This window comes from Bactrocera dorsalis, chromosome 5 (genome assembly GCF_023373825.1).
Source record: "Bactrocera dorsalis isolate Fly_Bdor chromosome 5, ASM2337382v1, whole genome shotgun sequence".
Lineage (NCBI taxonomy): Eukaryota > Metazoa > Arthropoda > Insecta > Diptera > Tephritidae > Bactrocera > Bactrocera dorsalis.
The window spans coordinates 35,758,136-35,779,911 of NC_064307.1; the positions used below are offsets into that span (position 1 = coordinate 35,758,136).

At 37.0% G+C, this 21,776-nt stretch overlaps 2 protein-coding genes across 2 annotated transcripts; one reads left to right on the plus strand and one right to left on the minus strand.

Moving 5' to 3' along the window:
- Positions 1 to 9,605: 9,605 nt before the first annotated feature.
- Positions 9,606 to 10,818, plus strand: LOC105233085 (fat body protein 2). Its single transcript, XM_049459261.1, has 4 exons — positions 9,606 to 9,803; positions 9,872 to 10,099; positions 10,177 to 10,350; positions 10,427 to 10,818. The coding sequence occupies exons 1-4, from the start codon at positions 9,708 to 9,710 to the stop codon at positions 10,706 to 10,708; spliced, it is 780 nt and encodes a 259-aa protein (XP_049315218.1). The 5' UTR covers positions 9,606 to 9,707; the 3' UTR covers positions 10,709 to 10,818.
- Positions 10,819 to 15,866: 5,048 nt separating this feature from the next.
- On the minus strand, positions 15,867 to 18,211 carry LOC105233084 (alcohol dehydrogenase). Its single transcript, XM_011215040.4, has 4 exons — positions 17,802 to 18,211; positions 17,499 to 17,726; positions 16,249 to 16,422; positions 15,867 to 16,183 (listed from the first exon to the last, which is right to left on the minus strand). Exons 1-4 carry the CDS (start codon positions 17,892 to 17,894, stop codon positions 15,920 to 15,922), a joined length of 759 nt encoding a protein of 252 aa, XP_011213342.1. The 5' UTR covers positions 17,895 to 18,211; the 3' UTR covers positions 15,867 to 15,919.
- Positions 18,212 to 21,776: the final 3,565 nt, after the last annotated feature.

Below are 21,776 nucleotides of genomic sequence, written 5' to 3' on the forward strand. Positions count from 1 at the left end.
GCAATGGCATTTATTATCTTTTATTTTGCTTTCCAATTGCTGATAGGTGTTGGCTTTATTCGAATAAGCATGTGGGATCAGATGACGTTAGGTGACAATTCATTCGGGAAAATGTATGCTTTGGCACTAAAAAACAGTTTTTAATTTGTTAAGTGGTTGTAGGGAGAGGTTGAAGACATGCCTAGTTCTGGAAGAGCTTTGACCTCTTTAACTGATGAAAATATTAAAAATGTAAAGCCGATGGTGCTTGAAAGTCGTCAGACAAATGTTAAAGAGATGATAAGAGAGTTCCGACATCTCAGGCGAGTCCGTTCAATAGATTTTGGTGGATATTTTGGGTACTAAAAGCAAGCGTTCTTGCTCCACTTTTTGAAAAAGAGTACGGTTGTGATCGAATTTTAAAGCCAAGAACGCTATGAATACCATCGATCAACTAGCGTATTCACCATTTCACCGCTCCTTGGAACCCGTTTTCAGTCGATCGAGGAGATAAAACAAAATTCGGTGAAGGAGCTGGAGGCCATTCCAAAAAGTGCTTATGAAAAGTGTTTCGAGGACTGGAAAACACGTTGTCATAACTGTATTACATCTGCTGGGGATTGCTTTGAAAGCGACAAAATAAATTATAATGTACAGGTCTAACCCAAGCTCCTTGCGGTTATCGTCACTAATTTTAACGTTAATTAATTTTTTGTATTAATTTTTTCTATATTAATTTTTTTTTTTAATTAATTTCTTTTAAATTAATTTTTTTAAATTAATTTTTTTTAATATTTATTTTTTTTATTTTTTTTTTTAATTAACAAATTGGAGGTCTAGGAACATTTTTCAGACTTTCGGGAATAAATCAAAAATTAATTTTTTATAAAAAAAAAAACAATCAGGCACTGGTTTATCATGCTTCCAAATTTATCTTTGAAATCTACCGGCCGATTTTTTAGCTACTCTGGTCACCGAAGAGATCGCTGATGAATGAGCAAATCCAAATTGAAACGATGTTCATTGTCTTTTTTGACATCAAAGGCATCGTCCACCACGAATTTGTTCCACCTGGACAAACCGTCAACGGCAAGCTTTACGTGGAAGTCCTCAAAACACTCAAACGAAGGGTCAATTGGGTTCGACAAGACGTCGCAGCCGATTGGAAGTTGCATCACGACAACTCCCCGGCTCACACCGCCTTTCTTGTGAACAGATATCTAAGCAAAGCCGGCGTTCTAACGCTTCCGCAGCCGTCCCACAACTAAGATCTGCCCCCCCGGACTTTTTTAGTTCCCTTGCCTGAAAAGGCCGATGAAAAGCAAGACGACAGAGGCGAATCAAGCAGCATGCACCTCAAGGTTCTTCCGGAGAATGCCTTCCGGAATGGTTTCAATGTTTGGAAATCGCGCTGGCAGCGCTACATCGACGCAGAAAGAGCCTAAGCCAATAAATTTTCGATTCAGTCTTATTACTTTCCGGACAAACCCTGTACAACACACATAAGAATGTTACGCGCCGAATATGGTTAAAATTGCTAAAGCAGGCCCTAAGATATGTGATTTTATCGAATAGTGGGCGGTGCCACGTCCAATTTTTACACTGGCTCGTATAAAGCTCTCTCACAGGTGGTACTGTCGGTAATAGGTCTTATGAAAATTTTCGTAAGCAAATTTGGCTATCGTTGCTTTGTTGGTCAAGGAGATATGTTCATTAAACCTATTAAAGCGCGAGGCCACGCCCACTTTCCCATTTTTAGCCGAGATGTGCCCATTGCTACTGCGATCGTTTGTTCCAAATTGCAGTTCTAGTTATATCTTCATTTAGTGCTTAGTTATGGCCTTTTAGGCGTGGTAGTGGTCCGTTACCCAATTCAAAAACTAATTTTTTTGTACTAGGAACCCGCCTACCAAGTACCATCAAGACACCTAAAACAGCCATATATGCAGATCAATCCTGGATATTCTACAGCATTCGCGAGAAATCTTCTCTACTTCCTCTGCTTAGGAACTCCTGGAAACACACTTCTCTGGCAGTCAGTTAACCGCTGTGGAGATACAATCTGATATACCTACAAAGACGGTAGATCGATCTGATCCGATCCGATCCGATGGCCTGTGGTGCTCTATTGAATAACTACCGGAGGTTACAGAAAGCAATATAGGTAGGCAGCGGAACATTTTCAGTAACGAAAAAGCAGACGATTTGGTCAAACTATGTCTTTTTAGATGAATCTGATGTAGAGTTAATACCAGGCCCGTTGCGGACGATCAAAAGAGAGAAATCAGTAACCAACTGCAAGTTAATTTAGCCCTATAACAATATTTGCGGCAGCTGCACGCTAAAAAGAAAATAGGGAACACTTTTCCACTTTATCTATGAATGTTCAGCTCTAGCATAAACCAAACACAGTATACTTGGAACACATCAGGCACCAACCTTTCAATGGCTGTCTACAAAAAGCACAGCGATCATAAGTAGTGGTCTGATCTATGGTAGGCACTAATAAGCGAACGCAACTAATATTTCTTATCACTGTCATTAATGAATAATGAGTTAAAGTCTCAGAAATCGGCCAATTAGAAGTCATCCGATATTTATCTTTTCTCCGGTTGAGTCCTTGCAGTTCCGACTTTTACTCACCTTGGTAGGTCATCAAAATGGTTTCCCCGAGTAATAGCGGAGAGCGTGAAATAGAGAAAAAGGTCCAAAGTTATAGAAATACCGTACTCCGGGCAATTAGCTATTGCAGGAGTTGCACGCGAAACCAGTAGGTATGAAACTTGCATAGTTATATCTTCGATATTGTAACCATAACTAACGATTTGCATTTCCATTTAAGCCTACTTATCTGACACCCCTTTCTCTGTAATAACGGGGTTTTCAATACCTATGCTACAAAAGTAGACACATAGGGACAGCAAACCACGCCATATATTTTTCCCAATCTTTCGGCATTTCTTTTCAGTAAGGTTTGCCATTTCATCATGGAAAGATATTCCATCCAACAACGAGTCGAAATTATTAATATTTACTACCGAAATTCGAAGTCAGTGGCCTTAACTTTAAGAGCGGGGTTTTCAATAAGAGCGATACAAAACTTTTTTTGTTTAATAAAACTAAAAGTGTTTGCGATATCAATAAAATTATTTATTCCTGTGAAAGTAAATTCGCACGTCTCACATGAGTATTCATAGCATCCCGAAAAAAATTACGGTTTGGCGCGGTTTATGGGCCGGCGGCGTCATTGTGCCCTACTTCTTGGGTGATGATCAAGACCGGCACGTTACTGTGAATGGGAATCGCTATCGCTCAATGATAAACGAATAATTTTGGCCTGAATTGGATCATATGGACATGGACAATATGTGGCTCGAACAGGACTGCGCCAAAGGTCACACAGCAAATGTCACAATCGATTTATTGAGAACCAAGTTTGGTGAACGTGCTATCTGACGAAATGGCCAAGTCCGTCGCCTTGGTCATGCGATTTGTCGCCGTTAGACTATTTCATGTGTGGCTACGTTAAGTCTATGGTGTACGCCAACAAGCCAGCAACAATTGATGAACTTCGTACGAATATCGAACGAGAAATTGCAGCTGTATCGACCGAATTTCGAAAAATGTTTTCATATCATGGGAGACGTGATTAACGTGGGAATGAATGGTGGATTGGTAGAATTAGATTTAGCACTAACCAATTATGAGCCGTTTTCCAACTTAAATCGTCGTACCAGTTTTATATATTACGAGGGCTGCTATATATATTTCTAGTCTAGGCAACACTAAGTGTTGCCAGGTGCAATCTGACATTTCCATTGGAAAGTTTGACATTTTTTAGCATAACAACACTCAGAATGTTTTGTCATTTAATCGTGAATTGTTTTATTTACAGGGAATTAAAAAAATCATCTCGGCCAAAAAAGGGAATTAACTCCTGAACATTTTCGTGCGATCATTTTTCACAACTTTCGACGTGGATTATCATGACAAGAATGCATCGATGAACTAAAATCTTTGTATGGCTATGAAGCACCATCCTATAGCACTGTGAAAAACTGTTACAACGAATTCAATCGTGGCCGACGAATTCCGTGAAGGTCGTCCAAAAACAGCCGTTGTGTCAGAAAACATCGATGCCGTACGTGCACTGATAAGGCAAGCCTTCTTTCGATATTGCATGAACACCTGGCCGTAAAAAAGGTTTGTTCTCGTTGGATCCCGCACAATTTCACAATCGCTCAAAAAAAGGCTCGTGTGGATTGGTGTAAAGAAATGCTGAAAAAATACGATCGCGGTGCTTCAAAAGACGTTTATAATATCGTCGAAGATGACGAATCATGGATCTATGCGTATGCGCCCGAAACAAAACCGTAATCGACCGTGTGGGTCTTCCAAGATGAGCCAAATCCAACGAAAGTTGTTCGTGGAAGAAGCACTTCGAAGCAAATGGTCGGCAAAACTGGTCATGTGGCGACTGTTCCGCTTGAGCAACGTAGGACGGTCAATTCTGAGTGGTACACCACCATTTGTTTGCCTGAAGTCTTCGGAGAAATTCGAAAAACGAACAAGAGAAGACGAATCATTGTGCACCATGATAATGCGAGCTCTCACACATCGGCTCAAACCAGTGCCTTTTTGACCGGCCAAAACGTCGAATTGATGGGTCATCCGCCGTACGGCCCTGACTTGGCACCCAATGACTTCTTTTTGTTCCCACACATCAAGAAAATAATGCGTGGTCAACGATTTTCCTCGCCAGAAGATGCTGTTGAAGCATCGTAAAATAAAAAAATATTATTCAATAGCTGGAAAGCAGAACAGATGATTATTATAAAAAAAAACAATACAATTGGTTGAATATATTTACATCTTATTATTATTAAATTTCAAAGAAACAATTATATGTACATATGTATGTTTAACCAATTGAATTGTTTTTTCTCTCCTTCTTAAGATTTTAATTAATGTACATATAGTATATGTTTATGAACTTCGGATTCAGTGATAGCATTATAGCTATATAATTATACTATAGTATATATGTATGTATATAGGATAAGGAGATTCAAAACAAAATGTTTCAAAAGATCTGCTTGTATGTTCGCTTTTTATTGGAACATCGGTTTGGGGAAATTTTCATAAACATATAGTACATATTTATATTTATGACTGTCAAAAAAATTTGTAAGGTTTGGCTATTAGTAGGTGTGTACTGGAATTTTTTCAAAATATCTGGAAGTAAAACCAATATTGCGGTACCCTTTGAAATTTTATTTAAAAATGATGTGAAATTAAATAGCATAATAACGGGTGGGCGATCTAACGTTTTAAATTTGAATTATCTATATTTCGACATTGGAAACGTCAAATACCGTTCGGAAAGTGACTAATATTCAGTAAAAAGTCTAATAACGGGTGATTTTTTTGAGGTTAGGATTTTCATGCATTAGTATTTGACAGATCACGTGGGATTTCAGACATGGTGTCAAAGAGAAAGATGCTCAGTATGCTTTGACATTTCATCATGAATAGACTTACTAACGAGCAACGCTTGCAAATCATTGAATTTTATTACCAAAATCAGTGTTCGGTTCGAAATGTGTTTCGCGCTTTACGTCCGACAAATTTTGTTCAGCGATGAGGCTCATTTCTGGTTGAATGGCTACGTAAATAAGCAAAATTGCCGCATTTGGGGTGAAGAGCAACCAGAAGCCGTTCAAGAACTGCCCATGCATCCCGAAAAATGCACTGTTTGGTGTGGTTTGTACGCTGGTGGAATCATTGGACCGTATTTTTTCAAAGATGCTGTTGGACGCAACGTTACGGTGAATGGCGATCGCTATCGTTCGATGCTAACAAACTTTTTGTTGCCAAAAATGGAAGAACTGAACTTGGTTGACGTGTGGTTTCAACAAGATGGCGCTACATGCCACACAGCTCGCGATTCTATGGCCATTTTGAGGGAAAACTTCGGACAACAATTCATCTCAAGAAATGGACCCGTAAGTTGGCCACCAAGATCATGCGATTTAACGCCTTTAGACTATTTTTTGTGGGGCTACGTCAAGTCTAAAGTCTACAGAAATAAGCCAGCAACTATTCCAGCTTTGGAAGACAACATTTCCGAAGAAATTCGGGCTATTCCGGCCGAAATGCTCGAAAAAGTTGCCCAAAATTGGACTTTCCGAATGGACCACCTAAGACGCAGCCGCGGTCAACATTTAAATGAAATTATCTTCAAAAAGTAAATGTCATGAACCAATCTAACGTTTCAAATAAAGAACCGATGAGATTTTGCAAATTTTATGCGTTTTTTTTTTAAAAAAAGTTATCAAGCTCTTAAAAAATCACCCTTTATTTACGAAATTCTAGTGAATAGCGACTAGAAGAAAACTGAGAAATATTGAAAACTTTTCTTCAAAGATCGTTTGACCGAGGATGGTCACTTTTACCGAAAAATCATCTTTTCGGACGAGGCTCATTTCCACCTCGATGGTTACGTTAACAAGCAAAATTGTTGCATTTGGGGCACAGAAAACCCGCCCGTAATCGTGGAGAAGCCAATGCACCCAGCACGAATCACTGTATGGTGCGGATTTTGGTCTGGTGGAATCATCGGTCCATTTTTCTTCGAAAATGAAGAATGAACCGTGGTGAGCGACATCGCGCAATGTTAACCGAATTTTTCTTCAAGCAAATTGAAGAGGAACACTTGGACAACATTTAGTTCCAGCAGGACGGCGCTACGTGCCATACAGCAAACGCTACACTCATCGCCCTATCTTCGAAAATCGCATAATCAGCAAAAGAGGCGATGTGAATTGGCCTCCCAGAAGTTGCGATTGAACTTCGTTGGAGTATTTTCTGTGGGGAGCTGTTAAAGATAAATGTTACGTCAACCATCCAGAAACAATTCAAGATCTAAAGTACGAGATTCAAGCTACTGTAGCTGCCATAAGGCCTGAAGCCATCGAGAAAGTACACTCCAAAATTGGGTGGATCGGATAAGCTACTGTAAACTCAGCCGTGGTGGTCATTTGTCCGAAAATGTTTTTCACAAATAAATTTCATTTTTTTTGTTTCATTTTGCTTCCCTAAATTAAAGGTCTTATGATATGTTTTTTTGTTACGGTTAGCAACATTATTCAGTTGAATTTAAGTTACAGCTGTTAAACTTCAGATCAACCCAAATTTTTTTTGTATTATGAACTAAAACTAATTTCAGTCGAAGTTTCATTGAAACAAGAAAACATATTAACATTTGCATCCAAAAAAAAATAAAAACAAAAAAGTTTCCATGTAAGAAATTTATTTTGATCGTTTAGTTTGTATGGTAGCTACATATTTATATGCTATAGTGTCCGTTACCGGCACTTGCATCAAATAAATAGCTCCTCGGGGCGAAAAGGACGTGCGGATCGACTTCTCAAAAACTGAGGGACTTGTTCAAGATATACATACAGACAGAAAGACGAACATGGCTGATTCGACTCAGCTCATCGCGCTGATCATTTTTTTTACTAGTATGAGCAAAAAATTATGAACAATGATTTTAAAGTTTTTAATTTATTCTTCAAAATCTATGTCGTCGCCCTCTAAGGAAAACCCCCTTGACCTCAAAACTTGTGCTAACGTTTTTTTCAATCTACGAAACAGTTGTTAAAGTCAATTTCCCGAATAGCCTTCAATGCGCGTTGCGATTCATGTTTAATGTCTTCAATAGACTTCACCGGAGCGGTCGTTTGGGTTTGCTGAATAGCTAGAAGTCACAGGGAGCTTGCTAGCACGATTTTGATTGAAAATGTGTCGAAAATCTCACGAAGAAGCAATGCAGTATGCGACGATGCATTATCGTGTTGCAAAAACTCATAATTTTGGCCTCTTTCCACGACGTTAACACTTCGCGGTTTTTCGAAAAAATTTAGTGATTTTGGAACCAATCGTGCTTTCACTTTTCTTAAGCCCAAATAATTCTTCAAAATGGTTTTCACTGATCCTTCTGCTATTTCAAGGATGCCAGTAAGATCTCTGATTGTATCTTTGATTCTCAAGCACCAGCTCCTTTAGTTTATTGGTCGCGACAATTCTGTACGGCACTAGACATTTGATTCCGCACACAAAATTGATCGCAACTTCTTCGTAGAATAATTTCACCCATCGGAATGCATTTGATGTACTTCAGAACAACAAGATGTCACTAACAGCCAACCAACCTAAAGAAAACAATATTTCGACGAATGGGTTTTCGGGCGAAATTTAAACAAAAAGTCTTACTTTTTTTGCTCACATTTTTTTAGGGTCTCCGAATTGTTTTACACTTGGCACCAACTAACATTTGTGATAACTTAAGTTCATTGCAACTTTTTAACACCAACTAAGCCAGAGTTGTATTTAGAACTAAATGGCTTTTAAACAATGTCTGCTGCGGATTCATAACTGTGCCCTCGCACTTGCATGTGGCTTCCAGCCGAGCTCTTCACCCCTGAGGAAATAGAGAGAACCAACTCAAGACTGGCTGAAGAGCAGGCTCGAGAGACCCGTGAACCATATTGCCAATTGCGGATACTTCTGCAAAAGGAGTTCAAGGGTCCTCTCAGCGATAGTCCAGTCATTATAGTAAGTTCACCTCGTCTGTAACTACATATAAATGGGTATATCGAATTCCGAGATTCTTACCTAATTTAAGCTTAAATGACTGGACTACGACGCAAAAGCGATCTTCAAAAATGTAGTTCTCAGAAGCGATGCATGAGAAAGGTATTACAACTCGAGCGGTCATGGAACTTGTCACTCTTGGACGTGAAGAGCATTGTTGGCGAAACGTCCGTTGGCGAATCCATCTTCAGTCTGCAGCGATTTTTTGAAGAGTATCAAGTGGGAGTGCTGTAAGTGTGCTACTCGAACTTATGGAAAGGTGATCTGAAGGATGAAATTCTATTTGGGTCTTATTTCTACAAAACAGTTTACCGAATAGATAACTAACTTAAAATGTCGAGAAAGCTGTACAGCCTTTTCAGACCTTCAAGAAGTGCGCTGAACTAATTCAAATCTAGGTACAGGTCCGAAAGCATAACAAAACAGTATTTGAATTTCTCTATCTTAATACAGCCCTTACTTATTTATTGTGGGTGGGTTGTCTGGAGCAGTAGTTAAATTCATGTTAACCGAGGTCTATTGCTACGATACTAAACCTATTTCGACTCTACTAAATGTTTGCGCATTTGACCCTAACCTTCCACCAGTTTATTGCACTTCTCATGGAATAAGCTGATAAATACAATTAGGCGGAGACATACGGCAACAATTACACACTTTTAAAATGCGATTAGAGGCATAAATTATCGCATTTTAGGCATATGCGCGTATACTTGGGCATACATAGATATACTATGTATATATGTTCACACATGCATAAGAATATCGACAAGAAGAGGATGCTTGTGTGTTGTCACCCACCGGGGTCAGTCATCACCGCGAACTCATTGAGCTCTTATAAGTAAACTTCGTGCACACCTGGCTTATCAATAAAATTGGTCTCTCCACACACCAAAACACTGGACGTTTGATGGCAGTATCGCTCGACTACAAACGACTGGAACAATGGGCGGCTATAAAAGACGATGCAGCGACGAAGGAACTCATAGTCTAACGCTAAGCAGCGTATTGCAAATTAAGCAAAGTATTTCTGTGAAGATTTTTCAATTTCAATATTTATTAAGTACAAAATGTTCGATTTGAGCGGTAAAAATGTCGTCTATGTTGGAGGCTTCAGCGGTATTGGCTACCAAGTTTGCCATATGCTGATGAAGAAGCAGATAAGCGTAAGTCGAAATCAGCAATATGGTAATTAAAAACAATATGTATATATGCCTGTATCTATTGTGTATAGCACCTGATTGTGATGGGTCGCATGGAGAATATGGAGATGATGCAGAAGCTACAAGCCGAAAATAGCTCAGTCAATGTGATGTTCGTTCACATGAACCTGATGGATCGCGACAACATGGAACAGGCTGTTAAGCAAGTGATGGGCGTCATAAAACACATCGATGTACTGATCAATGGTGCAGGCGTGTTGGCCGACAAGGATATGGAAACCACAATGGGCGTGAACTTGGTAAAAACGAACTCCCCTTTGTAGTGGAGATTCAACTAATACTCACAGAGAAAACTTATCTACATATGTATTTCTAGATGGGCATGATGAATATGGTTTGGTTGAGTATGCCGTACATGGATAAAACGCAAATGGGTCAAGGCGGTATTGTGATGAATATTGCCTCCGTTTATGGTTTGGAACCAGCACCTGCCTTCCCAGTATATGCCGCTGCCAAGCACGGCGTCATTGGTTTTACACGCTCAATGGCGGTAAGTTCTTTCTCTACTATGCTTATTTTGCAAATATACAAATATATCCATAACATAAATATTTTCCTTTCTTCAGGACAAGCGTCATTATCAACACACTGGTGTGGCTTTCATTGTTGTATGCCCCGGTCTCACTACCAGTGAAGCGATGATGAATTTACGCGAGAAGTCGGTGATGGGTCAGCAATCGTATGTTGGAGAGTTGGTCGAAGCGATGGACAAAGCCAAACAGCAATCACCTGATGAGTGTGCGATGAATATGGTCAAAGCGATGGAGATGATGAAAAATGGTGCTATCTATTTGTGCAACATGGGTCAACTGAAAGAGGTGATGCCAACCAACCACTGGCATATGTAAATTCGCCGATACCCCTCATTCGGCAGAACAATTAGAATTCTCGAAAAAAATTTAAAAAAGTAAGAGATTTTCTAAAGGCAAGCAATAAATTTTGAAAACAGCACCAAAAAGCTTTCATTGCGTATTATAAGAGTACATTTAATAGTCAAAACATTGTTTTTTACTCTGAAAAGGGTAATATTAAGTTTGCCACCAAGTTTGAAACATCCAAAAGCATACATAAATGATCAGCCTGACGATGTGAGCCGATTTAGACATGTCGGTTTGTCTGTCTGAATATACGTGAAGTAGTCCCTAAGTTTTCGAGATATCGATTTGAAATTCCGCAAACGCCCTTTTCTTCCCAAGAAGCTACTCCATGATGTCGGATCACTTTCGAGCCATCAAAATCAAGTCCTTGCATGGATATTTTTTGTTGTTTTATTTTTCTAATGCTAAGCAATTTTGAATTTAATAACAAACAACTAAGGAGGTACTAAGGACGGGTATAACCGAACATTTCATACTCTTGCAACTTGAAAGGATTAAAGGCGGGGTATTATTCTCAGGTACATAAGGTTAGTTATATGGGGTCTAGGGCGAGTTTTTACCTGATTTCATTCATTCTAAGCACAAAAATGCGCCGTTATTAGAAAAACACGCTCTCTCAATTTTATTTAAGATAACTCACATATTGGCCGATATATGCGGTATAAAGTCACTCAGAAGTTCGAAAATCTTTATATTAGGTATATGGGGGCTAAGGGAAGTATTGACCTGATTGAAACTTTTTCGATACACAGAGATACTATCAACAGGATAGATTCTCTCAAATTTTTAATTATATAGGGTGGGCCATATAAAATTTTAAATTTCGAAGATAGGGCGTAAAAGATTGAGTGTAGCGTTTGCTGTATGGCACGTAGCGCCGTCCTGCTGGAACCAAATGTTGTCCAAGTCTTCCTCGTCAATTAGCTTGAAGAAAAATTCGGTTAACATTGCGCGATATCGCTCACCATTGATGGTTACGGCGGTTCCTTCTTCATTTTCGAAGAAAAATGGGCCGATGATTCCACCAGACCAAAGTCCGCACCATACAGTGATTCTATGCCCAAAATGCGACAATTTTGCTTGTTAACGCAACCATTGAGGTGGAAATGAGTCTCGTCCGAAAAGATGATTTTTTCGGTAAAATTGACCATCCTCGATCAAACGATCTTCTTGCCCAATATGCAAATTGTAGCATAGTGAATATACGTAGCGACCCATTTCGTAAATTATAGACTTTTTACTGAATATCTGTCACTTTCCGAATGGTATTTGACGTTTCCAATGTCGAAATATAGATAATTCAAATTTAAAACGTTAGATGGCCCACCCGTTATATCTCACATATTGACCGATATTTTCGGTACCCAGTATCTTGAACAGTTTTGGTTCCATTCATACAACTTTTGATCATAAGGTGACATACTTCAAAGGCATTATATGTGTAAAGTTTTTTCCCGTTATATTGTATAGGCGTGGTGGTGGTCCGATTTCCCTAGTTTTCCCAGTATGTCAGTAGAATGCCATATATCGGTCGGGCAGGTATGGAGATAAATGTTTCACCTAGATACGAAATTCTCATCGTCTAGTTTTGACCCTGACTCCATTAAGGGGGTATTCTGGTCTAGACGCATGAATTTTAGGCATTTTTTAAACTAAGATAAAAAAAAATTTAAAGAAAAAAAAACCAAAATTCGTCGAGATACCGGCCGGTGGAGTGGGGGCTTAAAAAACAAACGGTGCGTCCTGGTTGACGTGATTTCAACCCTTGTAGAGATCTAAAACACAAAAAACAAGAAGATTCTTCATTAGTAAGGATGTCGTTATCGGGTTGGCCATTACAAAAAAAAAAAAAAAAAAAAAAATGGCGTCGACTTAAAAAAAAAATTTTTTTGACTCGAGTTTTTCGACCTTTTCGAATTTTTTTAAAATACTTCAAATCAAAATTTTTGGAAATCCAAGACAGACACGATAGAGCATTGTAACTACAAAGAAGATATGTACCAGAAGTAGTTTCGAGAAAAACGCGTTTAAAGTTTAGGAGACAATTCTAATGAACACGGACGCCACGTCACAAAATCGGCTGTATCACCGAAAATAAGTCGAATTTTGAAAAATCCGTCCAAGGTCATATTTTTGAAAGTCTGAACTTTCAAAATATGCAAAAAAATCGATTTTTTCAAAATCGTAGACCAGAATACCCCCTTAACACCACAAATATATTGCATGGTAAAAAATTATGAACTTTCCTTTTGGCACTTTACTCAGATTAATGGTTGTTATACCCTGAACAAGGTATATTAAGTTTACCACGACGAAACGTTGGAGACCCTGTAAAATATACATATGCACATATATCTATAAACCATAAATGATCACATATTCTTGTGCGGTAAACTTTTTATTTGACAAAGTGTCTTCACGAAATACGGCAACGGTATGATCTCAAATAAATTGTTTAGAATGTACGTGCGTGAAAAGCTTTTTCATTTGATATTTTCAAGAAATTTTGCATGGATTATTGTTCAAGGCCACGGTACAATCTCAGTAGAAATTGTTCAGATCGGATCAGTAGAGCTGTAACAACAACAATTTAATCATCGAGAATCGCTTTATTGTTTTTCAAAATGATCTCCATTAAGATCTATTTATTTTTGTTGTGTTTGAACCAAAATTTTCGAAAAACGTTGGGCTGGAAAATAAAGGAAGTTAATCGGTGGCAAGTCAAGACTTTAAGGTAGATTACTCATCAAATCGATGTTTTAAGTGATAAAAAATGCATTTGTTTCACATTGTCGCAGTGAAGAGTGAACCGTCTTCTGTGCTCGATTTTCCAGATTTCTTGAAAGACAACTGACAAACAGATATTTGTATATAATCCGTATTTATTGTTTTGCATTGTTCTATTGGTAAGGTTGCGATATATCCAGTTGTTCCAAAAAAACAGGCAACCAAGCTTGGAAGTGCTTCGTCCGCGAACAACTTTTGTTGTACACCCGGCTTATTTTGAAACACCCATGAAGCTGACTGTTCTTAACTTTGGGGAGCATACGGCAAATCCACATTTCAATATCTCTCATGATTTCTTAGACGAGTTTTTAAGCCCATCTATAGTATTTTTTAACATTTCTCTCAACCAACTGTGAATAATTTTTTTTTATTAAAACCTTATGCAATATTGACTGTATGCTTGTACTAATATTCTCTATAGTTGCCTCTATCTCACGATAGGTCACATGTCCATTTAGCAATATTACTTTGTGCATAGCATTAATAGTGTCGGGAACAACAACTGATTTGGGTCGACCTTCACGAAATCCGTCTGGAGTGAACTACGACCTCGATTGGATTCACCATACTATCGATAAACACTAGCACTTGATGCAGCTTCATCGCCAAAACCTTAATTAAGTTTATCAATGTATCGTAGCAGAGTTAATCCACTTCGAAAGTTATAAAAAATAATCGCTCGAAAATGTTCGCGGTTTAATTCCAATTTTTGGCCGAGATGGACATATTAAGTTACTGTAAGCAAACGAAAAACGGTAGTACTTATGTCAAAACGTTCTGAGTATGTACAACATTATAAATTTCAAACCTTAGGATAAAGTTGTGAGTTGCCAAATTGCTAAACTAAGGTTACCAAATTCCGAAATATAAGGCAATCTACGTGGCTTCGGAGCAACCGAAGTTGTCGTTTTTTTGTGGTGTAAAACGGGTTCTACCACAAAATTCAAAAATTGATGATTGATTGATTTTTATTACCGTATTAAATTCTAAAACACTTCTAGAATATTGTCCTAAATTTTCACGTTGATCCGAGTAACAGTTGCAGAGACACAGTCTTGAGAACTTGTGCACTCGAGGCTAGCTAGCTTGAGTTTGTCGTCTGTGTTTTGAAGTTGGTTAGCAAGATTTTTTCGGAACTACCTAATCTATCTTCATGAAATTTTACACAGGTCTTTGAGATACAATTCTTAAAGACTCGGAAGACGGATTTTTTTTTTGAACAACTATTTGAAAAAAGTCGCGAAATATTCAATTATTTTATTGTAAAAATGTCTGCCAAATATCCAATTTTTAGTTATTTTTCTTCGACCAAGTTCTAAGTTAAAGTTTTAACCAAAACATGTATTTTTTCACTTTAGATCGTCGCAATGGCCGAGTTTAAAATATTTTTTTTCCCAAAATTTCAGAATTTCTTTGTTAATAGTGTATGTAACAGTAAAAAATTCTAATAATATATTTAATTTTTTATGAGAAAAAAATTTTTGAAAAAATTACCCGAGAGACACGGTTATGGTTTGAAATATATATTTTTTTTATTTATGAATTGTTTTAAGTTTTAACATAATTGAGATATAAAATATTCTATCTCCTAAGTTGGATTAAACTGGATAGGTGTGCTAAATTTTACTAAAATAGGTTCAGTAGTTTGGGACTTTACCCGGGACAAAACGTGCACGTAATTTTTATATATGTTTAAAGATTTTATTTTGTCCTAGACTTAAATTTACTTAACAAGTATTCTAAACACAGCAGTATATTAAATTTCCGATATTGAATAGAATTTTCGATTTCTAATTAAGGTTAATTGTTAGGTTAGGAATACATATATTTTCGTTTGTTCACATAAGCTTATATATTTTACTGACTATCACTAGAGTTATGTAAGAATAAATTTAAATGTCTAGTTGCATGGCTTCTATTCGAGTTTAGTTAATTTACATACATAGGTGTTATGAAATTTCAAAAACCGTTTTCCATGAGATCGACTGCAATTCAAAAACTTTGCTGGCAGTTACAGCATATGCACGTATAAGTAATAGTGAAGTTTTAAGTTAATAATTAGATAAAAAATATAATTTAATGGATACCAAACTTATCATCGGCAATGACACAAAGTTTTTAAGAGCAAGCATTAATTTAAATAGATTCCTTTGGGCTTAAATAATTATCAAAAATGAATGCTTTTGTATAAACATATTTTTAAAAGGCGTTTTTTATGAAACTTATTTTTTAGCAGGCGATATTAAATTATATTTCGAAGTAATTCTGTGTCAGTAGCCGTAGAAAACAAATTAAATAACATATTTGACACTTTTAATTTTTCACCTTTTCAAATCTATTATGTTATGGTTCCCTTTCAATGGCTGTTTTGCTTTCAAAACTTTTCTTTTCCATTTAGATATCGGGATAGTGATATTCCCTTAGAATTCCGGCACTTAAAATCCACACTGAACCGTTTTTGGCAGTCTTAATGGCTGTTACTAAATTATAGGCACAATTTTCCGGGCTTTGATTGTTGCACAACGTCTTGGGCAGTGGTGGCATACGATCGAATGTGGTCAATGCATCCATACGTAACGATGAAACCATTTGTGTCTCCGTTGTGCTCGGGCAGATCGTGATGAAACCGACTTTTGTTTGGCTATAATAATATGGATCCTGTAAAATCAATGAATATCATCAATCATATTTAAGCAAAATTAATTAGTATTATGTTGACAAACCGAAAGTGCTCGTGTGAATCCATTAACACCATATTTAGAAGCGGTATACACAGCATATGCACCATAAGCATCCAAACTGACGACGGAGGAAATGTTTACAATTAGACCGCCATTCCCACCTTTCGATTTGTCCATTAGACGCAAAGCCGCAAAAGTGCTGTAAATGACACCTAACTGGAATACATACGCACATACATGTGTTACATTCATACATAAAATCTCGCAAGTAGATATTTATACGCTAACGAAATACTCTGCAGTGAAACTTTAAACTAATCCCAATAGTACTAGTTTAAGCTCAGAACTTCTAGGCGAACAGTTTGCTGGCAGAAACTTTTTTATTTGGCAAGGTATCTTCACGAAATTTGGCATAGATTGTTATCAAAAATAACGCAATAATCGTCGAAAAAATTGTTCCGATCGAACCACTATAACATATAGCTGCCATACAAATTGAATGATAAAGAACAAGTCCTTACAAAGAAAACTTTTTTATTTGGCAAGGTATCTTCACGAAATTTGGCACAGATTGTTATCAAGAAAAACGCTATGATCTTCGAAAAATTTAATCCAATCGGACCACTATAGCATACAGCTGCCATACAAATTGAATCATAGAGAAGAAGTCCTTATAAGGAAAACTTTTTTATTTGGCAAGGTATCTTCACGAAATTTGGCATAGATTGTTATCAAAAATAACGCAATAATCGTCGAAAAAATTGTTCCGATCGAACCACTATAACATATAGCTGCCATACAAATTGAATGATAAAGAACAAGTCCTTACAAAGAAAACTTTTTTATTTGGCAAGGTATCTTTCCGAAATTTAGCAAAGATTGTTATTAATAAAAACTCTATCATCTTCGAAAAAATTAATCCGATCGAACCACTATAGTATTTAGCTGCCATACAAACCGATCCATCAGAATCAAATTTTTTTAAGGCAACTTTTTTATTTGTGAAGAGTATGCTAGCTTCGGTGCTATTAAAATTAATGATTTTTCTTGTCTTATTTCACTTCAACGATTCACAAAAAATTTAGTTCTGTCCAAAAATTTAAAAATTTCTTGAAGCATAAAGAGTTCTAGAGTCCGACTAGTTCGTTTTATACCACTTGTGAAGTAGTTCATGCCTCGTTACTGTCACATCAGGTTAATTTCGAATGCGAAAAAGTCTAATCGCATTGATTTAAATGAAAACAAAACACAACGGTTAGATGATAGTCTCTCTGCGACTTTTTTCAACTCACCAAATTGATTTGTATTGTTCGTTCGATTTCATGCTCATTCATTATGCCACTACCGTTCACCACAATATCGAAGCGACCCATAGTGTCATGTGCTTCTGTGAAGGCACCCTCTATATTCTCCACATCTGTTAAGTCCATTTTGATATAGAATACATTAGCAGCTTTATTGATAGCTTGTAATGTCTCAAGCATTTCAGCATCCTCAACCACATCCATAATCGCTATATTCTAATTGGAATATTGATTGCAGTTTACTGTGGTACCATTGAATTAACTAGCTGTTGTTATGTGCTTAGTACTTACGGCCACCCCTTGTTCTAAGAGGCTTTTGCAACAACAGAAACCGATGCCACCAAATCCACCCACATAAATAACATTTTTATTTTTTAAATCCATACTTTTGTGGTGGCTGATAATTTCGGCCGAACTGCGATCGCGTGTTTAATTACTGATCGCAACTCCACTTGCCGGTCTGTCACTCCACTTATTTTCGTAATTTTATGTGCCATGCTGGGTGTGCGTGCTACTCTAAACGTATGCACAGCTGAAAAAGGCACATTTTTCATTTTTCTTCGAAATAAATATTTTTACATTGCATTGTTTTTATAAATGAATTAAAAATCTTTATCATTTTTTAAAGCAAATAATAAGTTTATTTTAAACATTTAATTGCCTGCCGCTGTTACTACTCTGCACTCATCAGCTATTATTGTGCAATAATTTATTTTTAATTTCTCATTGCCTTGTATTTATTGCTTATTTTCATTGTTATAATTTATCAGCTTTTGCTTTTGTGCGACACATTCGCAAACAACAATGAAAGCACAAATATTTGACCGGTAAGCGCTCTGTTGATACAAGTATGAGTGCTTTACGCCGGAGCATCTGTGCTACAGTGTGTTGCGCTGTTGGATATGGGATTAAAACTACACAATATACAAAAGAAATAATTAAATCTGATTTTTCATGCAGCATTGTTATTCTATCGCCGATATTTGCATCTAAGCACAATCAAATCATTTTCCATTTAAGATTTACATAAATGATGAGTTAAGTCGATTTAGGCGTCCGTTTGTCTGTATATACAGAAGTCGTACAATCTTGCAGATATCGATCTGAAAATTTTCTCACGTCCTTTTCTCCCCAAGAAGCTGCTCATTTGTCGGAACCGCCGATATCGGACCACTATATGGCTGCCATACAAACTGATTGATCAAAATCCAGTCCTTGTTTGGAAACCTTTTTGATTTGAAGAGTTATCTTAACGAAATTTGACATGACTTATTATCCATAGCAACGGAACATTTTCCGAAGAAAATACTATTAAAAAACTGTATAGTGCGAAATGTACATTTGTGAAGGTCTGACAATTATGAAGAAACTGGAAACGTAGATGTGAAGCCACTAAGAGAAAGGAATCCCGTGATATCTAAATGTGAGTACAAAAGTATTGTTCTCTTGTCAAATAGAAACTAATTTACAGTACAGTATATAAGAGAAGTCGTCTCCCTCAAAGTAATCCCCTTCGCCCCCTTACACTTGTGGCAACGTTTTGTCCGATTCTCGAAACAGTTCTTAAAATCAGTTTCCGGAATAATCTTCAATGCGCGTAGCGATTCACGCTTAATATCTTCAATTGACGCAAACCGGCTTCCTCGGAGCGGTCGTCTGAGTTTTCTGAACAGCCAGTAGTCACACGGAGCTAAATCAGGTGAATACGGTGGTTGCGGCACGATATTGTTTGAAAATTTGGCGAAAAACTCACAAAAAAAAATCAATGCAGCATGCGACGGCGCATTATCGTGGTACTTCTTTTTACGAATAGCCTCGAGATTGTGTTGCAAAACACTCAGATATTATTCCTTAGTGACAGTTTGGCAGGTCGGAAGGAATTCGGAGTGCACTACACCTCGATAATCCAAAAGAAAGCTGTCATATAAACCTGATTTTTGTCGCGGTTTCCGGGTCGTTAGCATAGATCCAAGGCTAATCGCCGGAATAATACGTTTCATGACATCCTGGTCTTCGGAAAGTACTGTTTCATAGACGTTAACGCGACGCTGTTTTTCGAAAAAATTTAGTGACTTTGGAACCAATCGTGCTTTCTCTTTTCTTAGACCCAAATGGTCTTTCAAATGGTTTTCACTGATCCTTCCGATATTCCAACGGTAACAGTAAGTTCTCTGACTGTTAATCATTGGTTCTCAAGCACCATCTTCTTTAATTTCTTGGCATGTTGATCATCAGTTGATGTTGATGGCAGTTCTGGACATGGACGACTCGTTCTCGACCCTCCTTAAATAATTCGTACCAATCCAAAACACTTGTTGTCGACAAACAATTATCACCGAAGGTCTTCTCTAACATTCTGAACGTTTCGGTACCAGAAATTCGGTCTCACACACAAAATTTAATAGAACTTATTTTTCTCGCGGTCGTATGTGTCTCTAAATACAATAAGAGGAAGACTTCAGAGAACTGGCATCATAATTGGGGCAACGTAATATCTACATATCTTAGACGTGTTGGGATAAGAAAAGGACAGTATGTTTGGACTTTAGTGAATGCCAAAACATCAAAAAAACAGTTTACGATAACAAAAAATTTCATTCGGACACTCTAAAATATATGGAGGTAGCTTCCTGTGAAATATGCGAAAAATTTAGTTCCAATTGGCCATCAAAGATATCAGGTTATATATATTAGACTACGCGGAAGATTGGAGCAAATATTGAATATAACAAAAAGAAAGAAAAGAATATAACAGAAAGAAAATACATTATCTTTAATTACAACATTTTTTCTACTTACGGAAAATGAAAACGTTACTTTTTGTGATTCATTGCACCAATGAAGAATCTGCTGTATTCATGTGAAAGCAGCAAATCTGGTGAGTTCAAGGCGTGACATAGTTGCTCAAAAGACAATTAACTCCTATAAAAGCTTTGCGTATGCTGAAATTGATCCCCCCCAATTTTTTTGAGTGTAACTCGTATCATTGCGTTTATTTCGTTTGTTGTGACTGATTCTCAAGTTTGTTTTCAATCGTGTTCCGGTGCTTTTTTGACCGGTTTACCATGGAAATATGAGGAAAGCTTTTCTGCTCATATTTAACAGTGCGGTTAGCTGTCGTTTTCTGCGGTTTAAGAATGCAGTCGTCGCTTAAAACGATATAAAAACGAAAACTTTTAACTGTTTCGACACAACTTGACTTTGCACATTACAAAATCGACTAGCTTTAAATTCTGCATGCGAAAAATTGCGTAATATATGTAGTACGTAAGTGTAAGTATTTATACAACGATTAAGTGGGGCTTAGACTTTGACACTTGTTTGTGCGAACTATACTCCCAATTGTGAAAGTTTTTTCACAATGACCTACATTTATAGAGATACAACTAAAAATTATAAAAAAAATTGCATATTCATTTAGATTATCCATAATGATTTATGTACATATTTAATGATGATTTTATTCACGGTTGCACCAAGGTGTAATATTTCCTAGTCATCATCCTAGTGAAAATAAATCAACCTCGAAAATAAATTTTAAAATCCCAGTAAGTTTTTATAATGATAACCTTTAACTATTTATTATTGTTTGGAAAACGAAAATGTTATTTTGAGATGTGATTAGACACCCTATCTCTGTGATTACTTTCTATCAAGTTTGCTATCAAGATGAAAAATTGTTTGTGAATATAGAATCAGAAATATATATATGTATATAAGTATAATTATCGTGCTCAAGTATTATTCCATAAGATTGCATTAACTGCATAACACCATCTGTGGTATGAGATAAACAGCAGAAACAAAAAACCTATCAGAGTTGTTTTCTCAAACCATCACGGATCAACACTTGGCACTTTAGCACAGCAAAATGGTTCTTAGTTTGTGTATATGCCATAAGAGATAACACCTATAATACATAAATCGTTTTGCCATCCCCATTTATTCACTAAAATAAAAAAAAATTTTTGAAGGAAACTTTTGTTGAGCGCATTATCTTGCGTCTTGGGCCTGTGGTGTCGCCTTCAAGATCGTGCGATTAAACTCCGTTGTTTTTTATGAAGTCACTAGTCTACGCAAATAAGCGCGCGACGATTGACGCCTTAGAAGAGAATACTGACATACGGCCGCGATTGCTACAAAAAGCGGTTGAAAATAGGGCCTCTCGTCTAGAATTTATTCGAGCCAGCCGCGACGTTCACTAGCATGAATTGATTTTTAAAACAATAAACCCTTATCTTTATGATAAAGCTAAACTCTTGTTCA

Excerpts from the sequence above, each read along its gene's own strand:
- LOC105233085 (XM_049459261.1), top strand. The coding sequence starts at position 9,708 with ATGTTCGATTTGAGCGGTAAAAATGTCGTCTATGTTGGAGGCTTCAGC. Across the intron at positions 9,804-9,871 it reads TGATGAAGAAGCAGATAAGC|CACCTGATTGTGATGGGTCG; the intron begins GTAAGTCGAAAT and ends TATTGTGTATAG. Across the intron at positions 10,351-10,426 it reads GTTTTACACGCTCAATGGCG|GACAAGCGTCATTATCAACA; the intron begins GTAAGTTCTTTC and ends TCCTTTCTTCAG.
- LOC105233084 (XM_011215040.4), bottom strand. The coding sequence starts at position 17,894 with ATGGATTTAAAAAATAAAAATGTTATTTATGTGGGTGGATTTGGTGGC. Across the intron at positions 17,727-17,801 it reads TCTTAGAACAAGGGGTGGCC|AATATAGCGATTATGGATGT; the intron begins GTAAGTACTAAG and ends TATTCCAATTAG. Across the intron at positions 16,423-17,498 it reads GAACAATACAAATCAATTTG|TTAGGTGTCATTTACAGCAC; the intron begins GTGAGTTGAAAA and ends TATGTATTCCAG.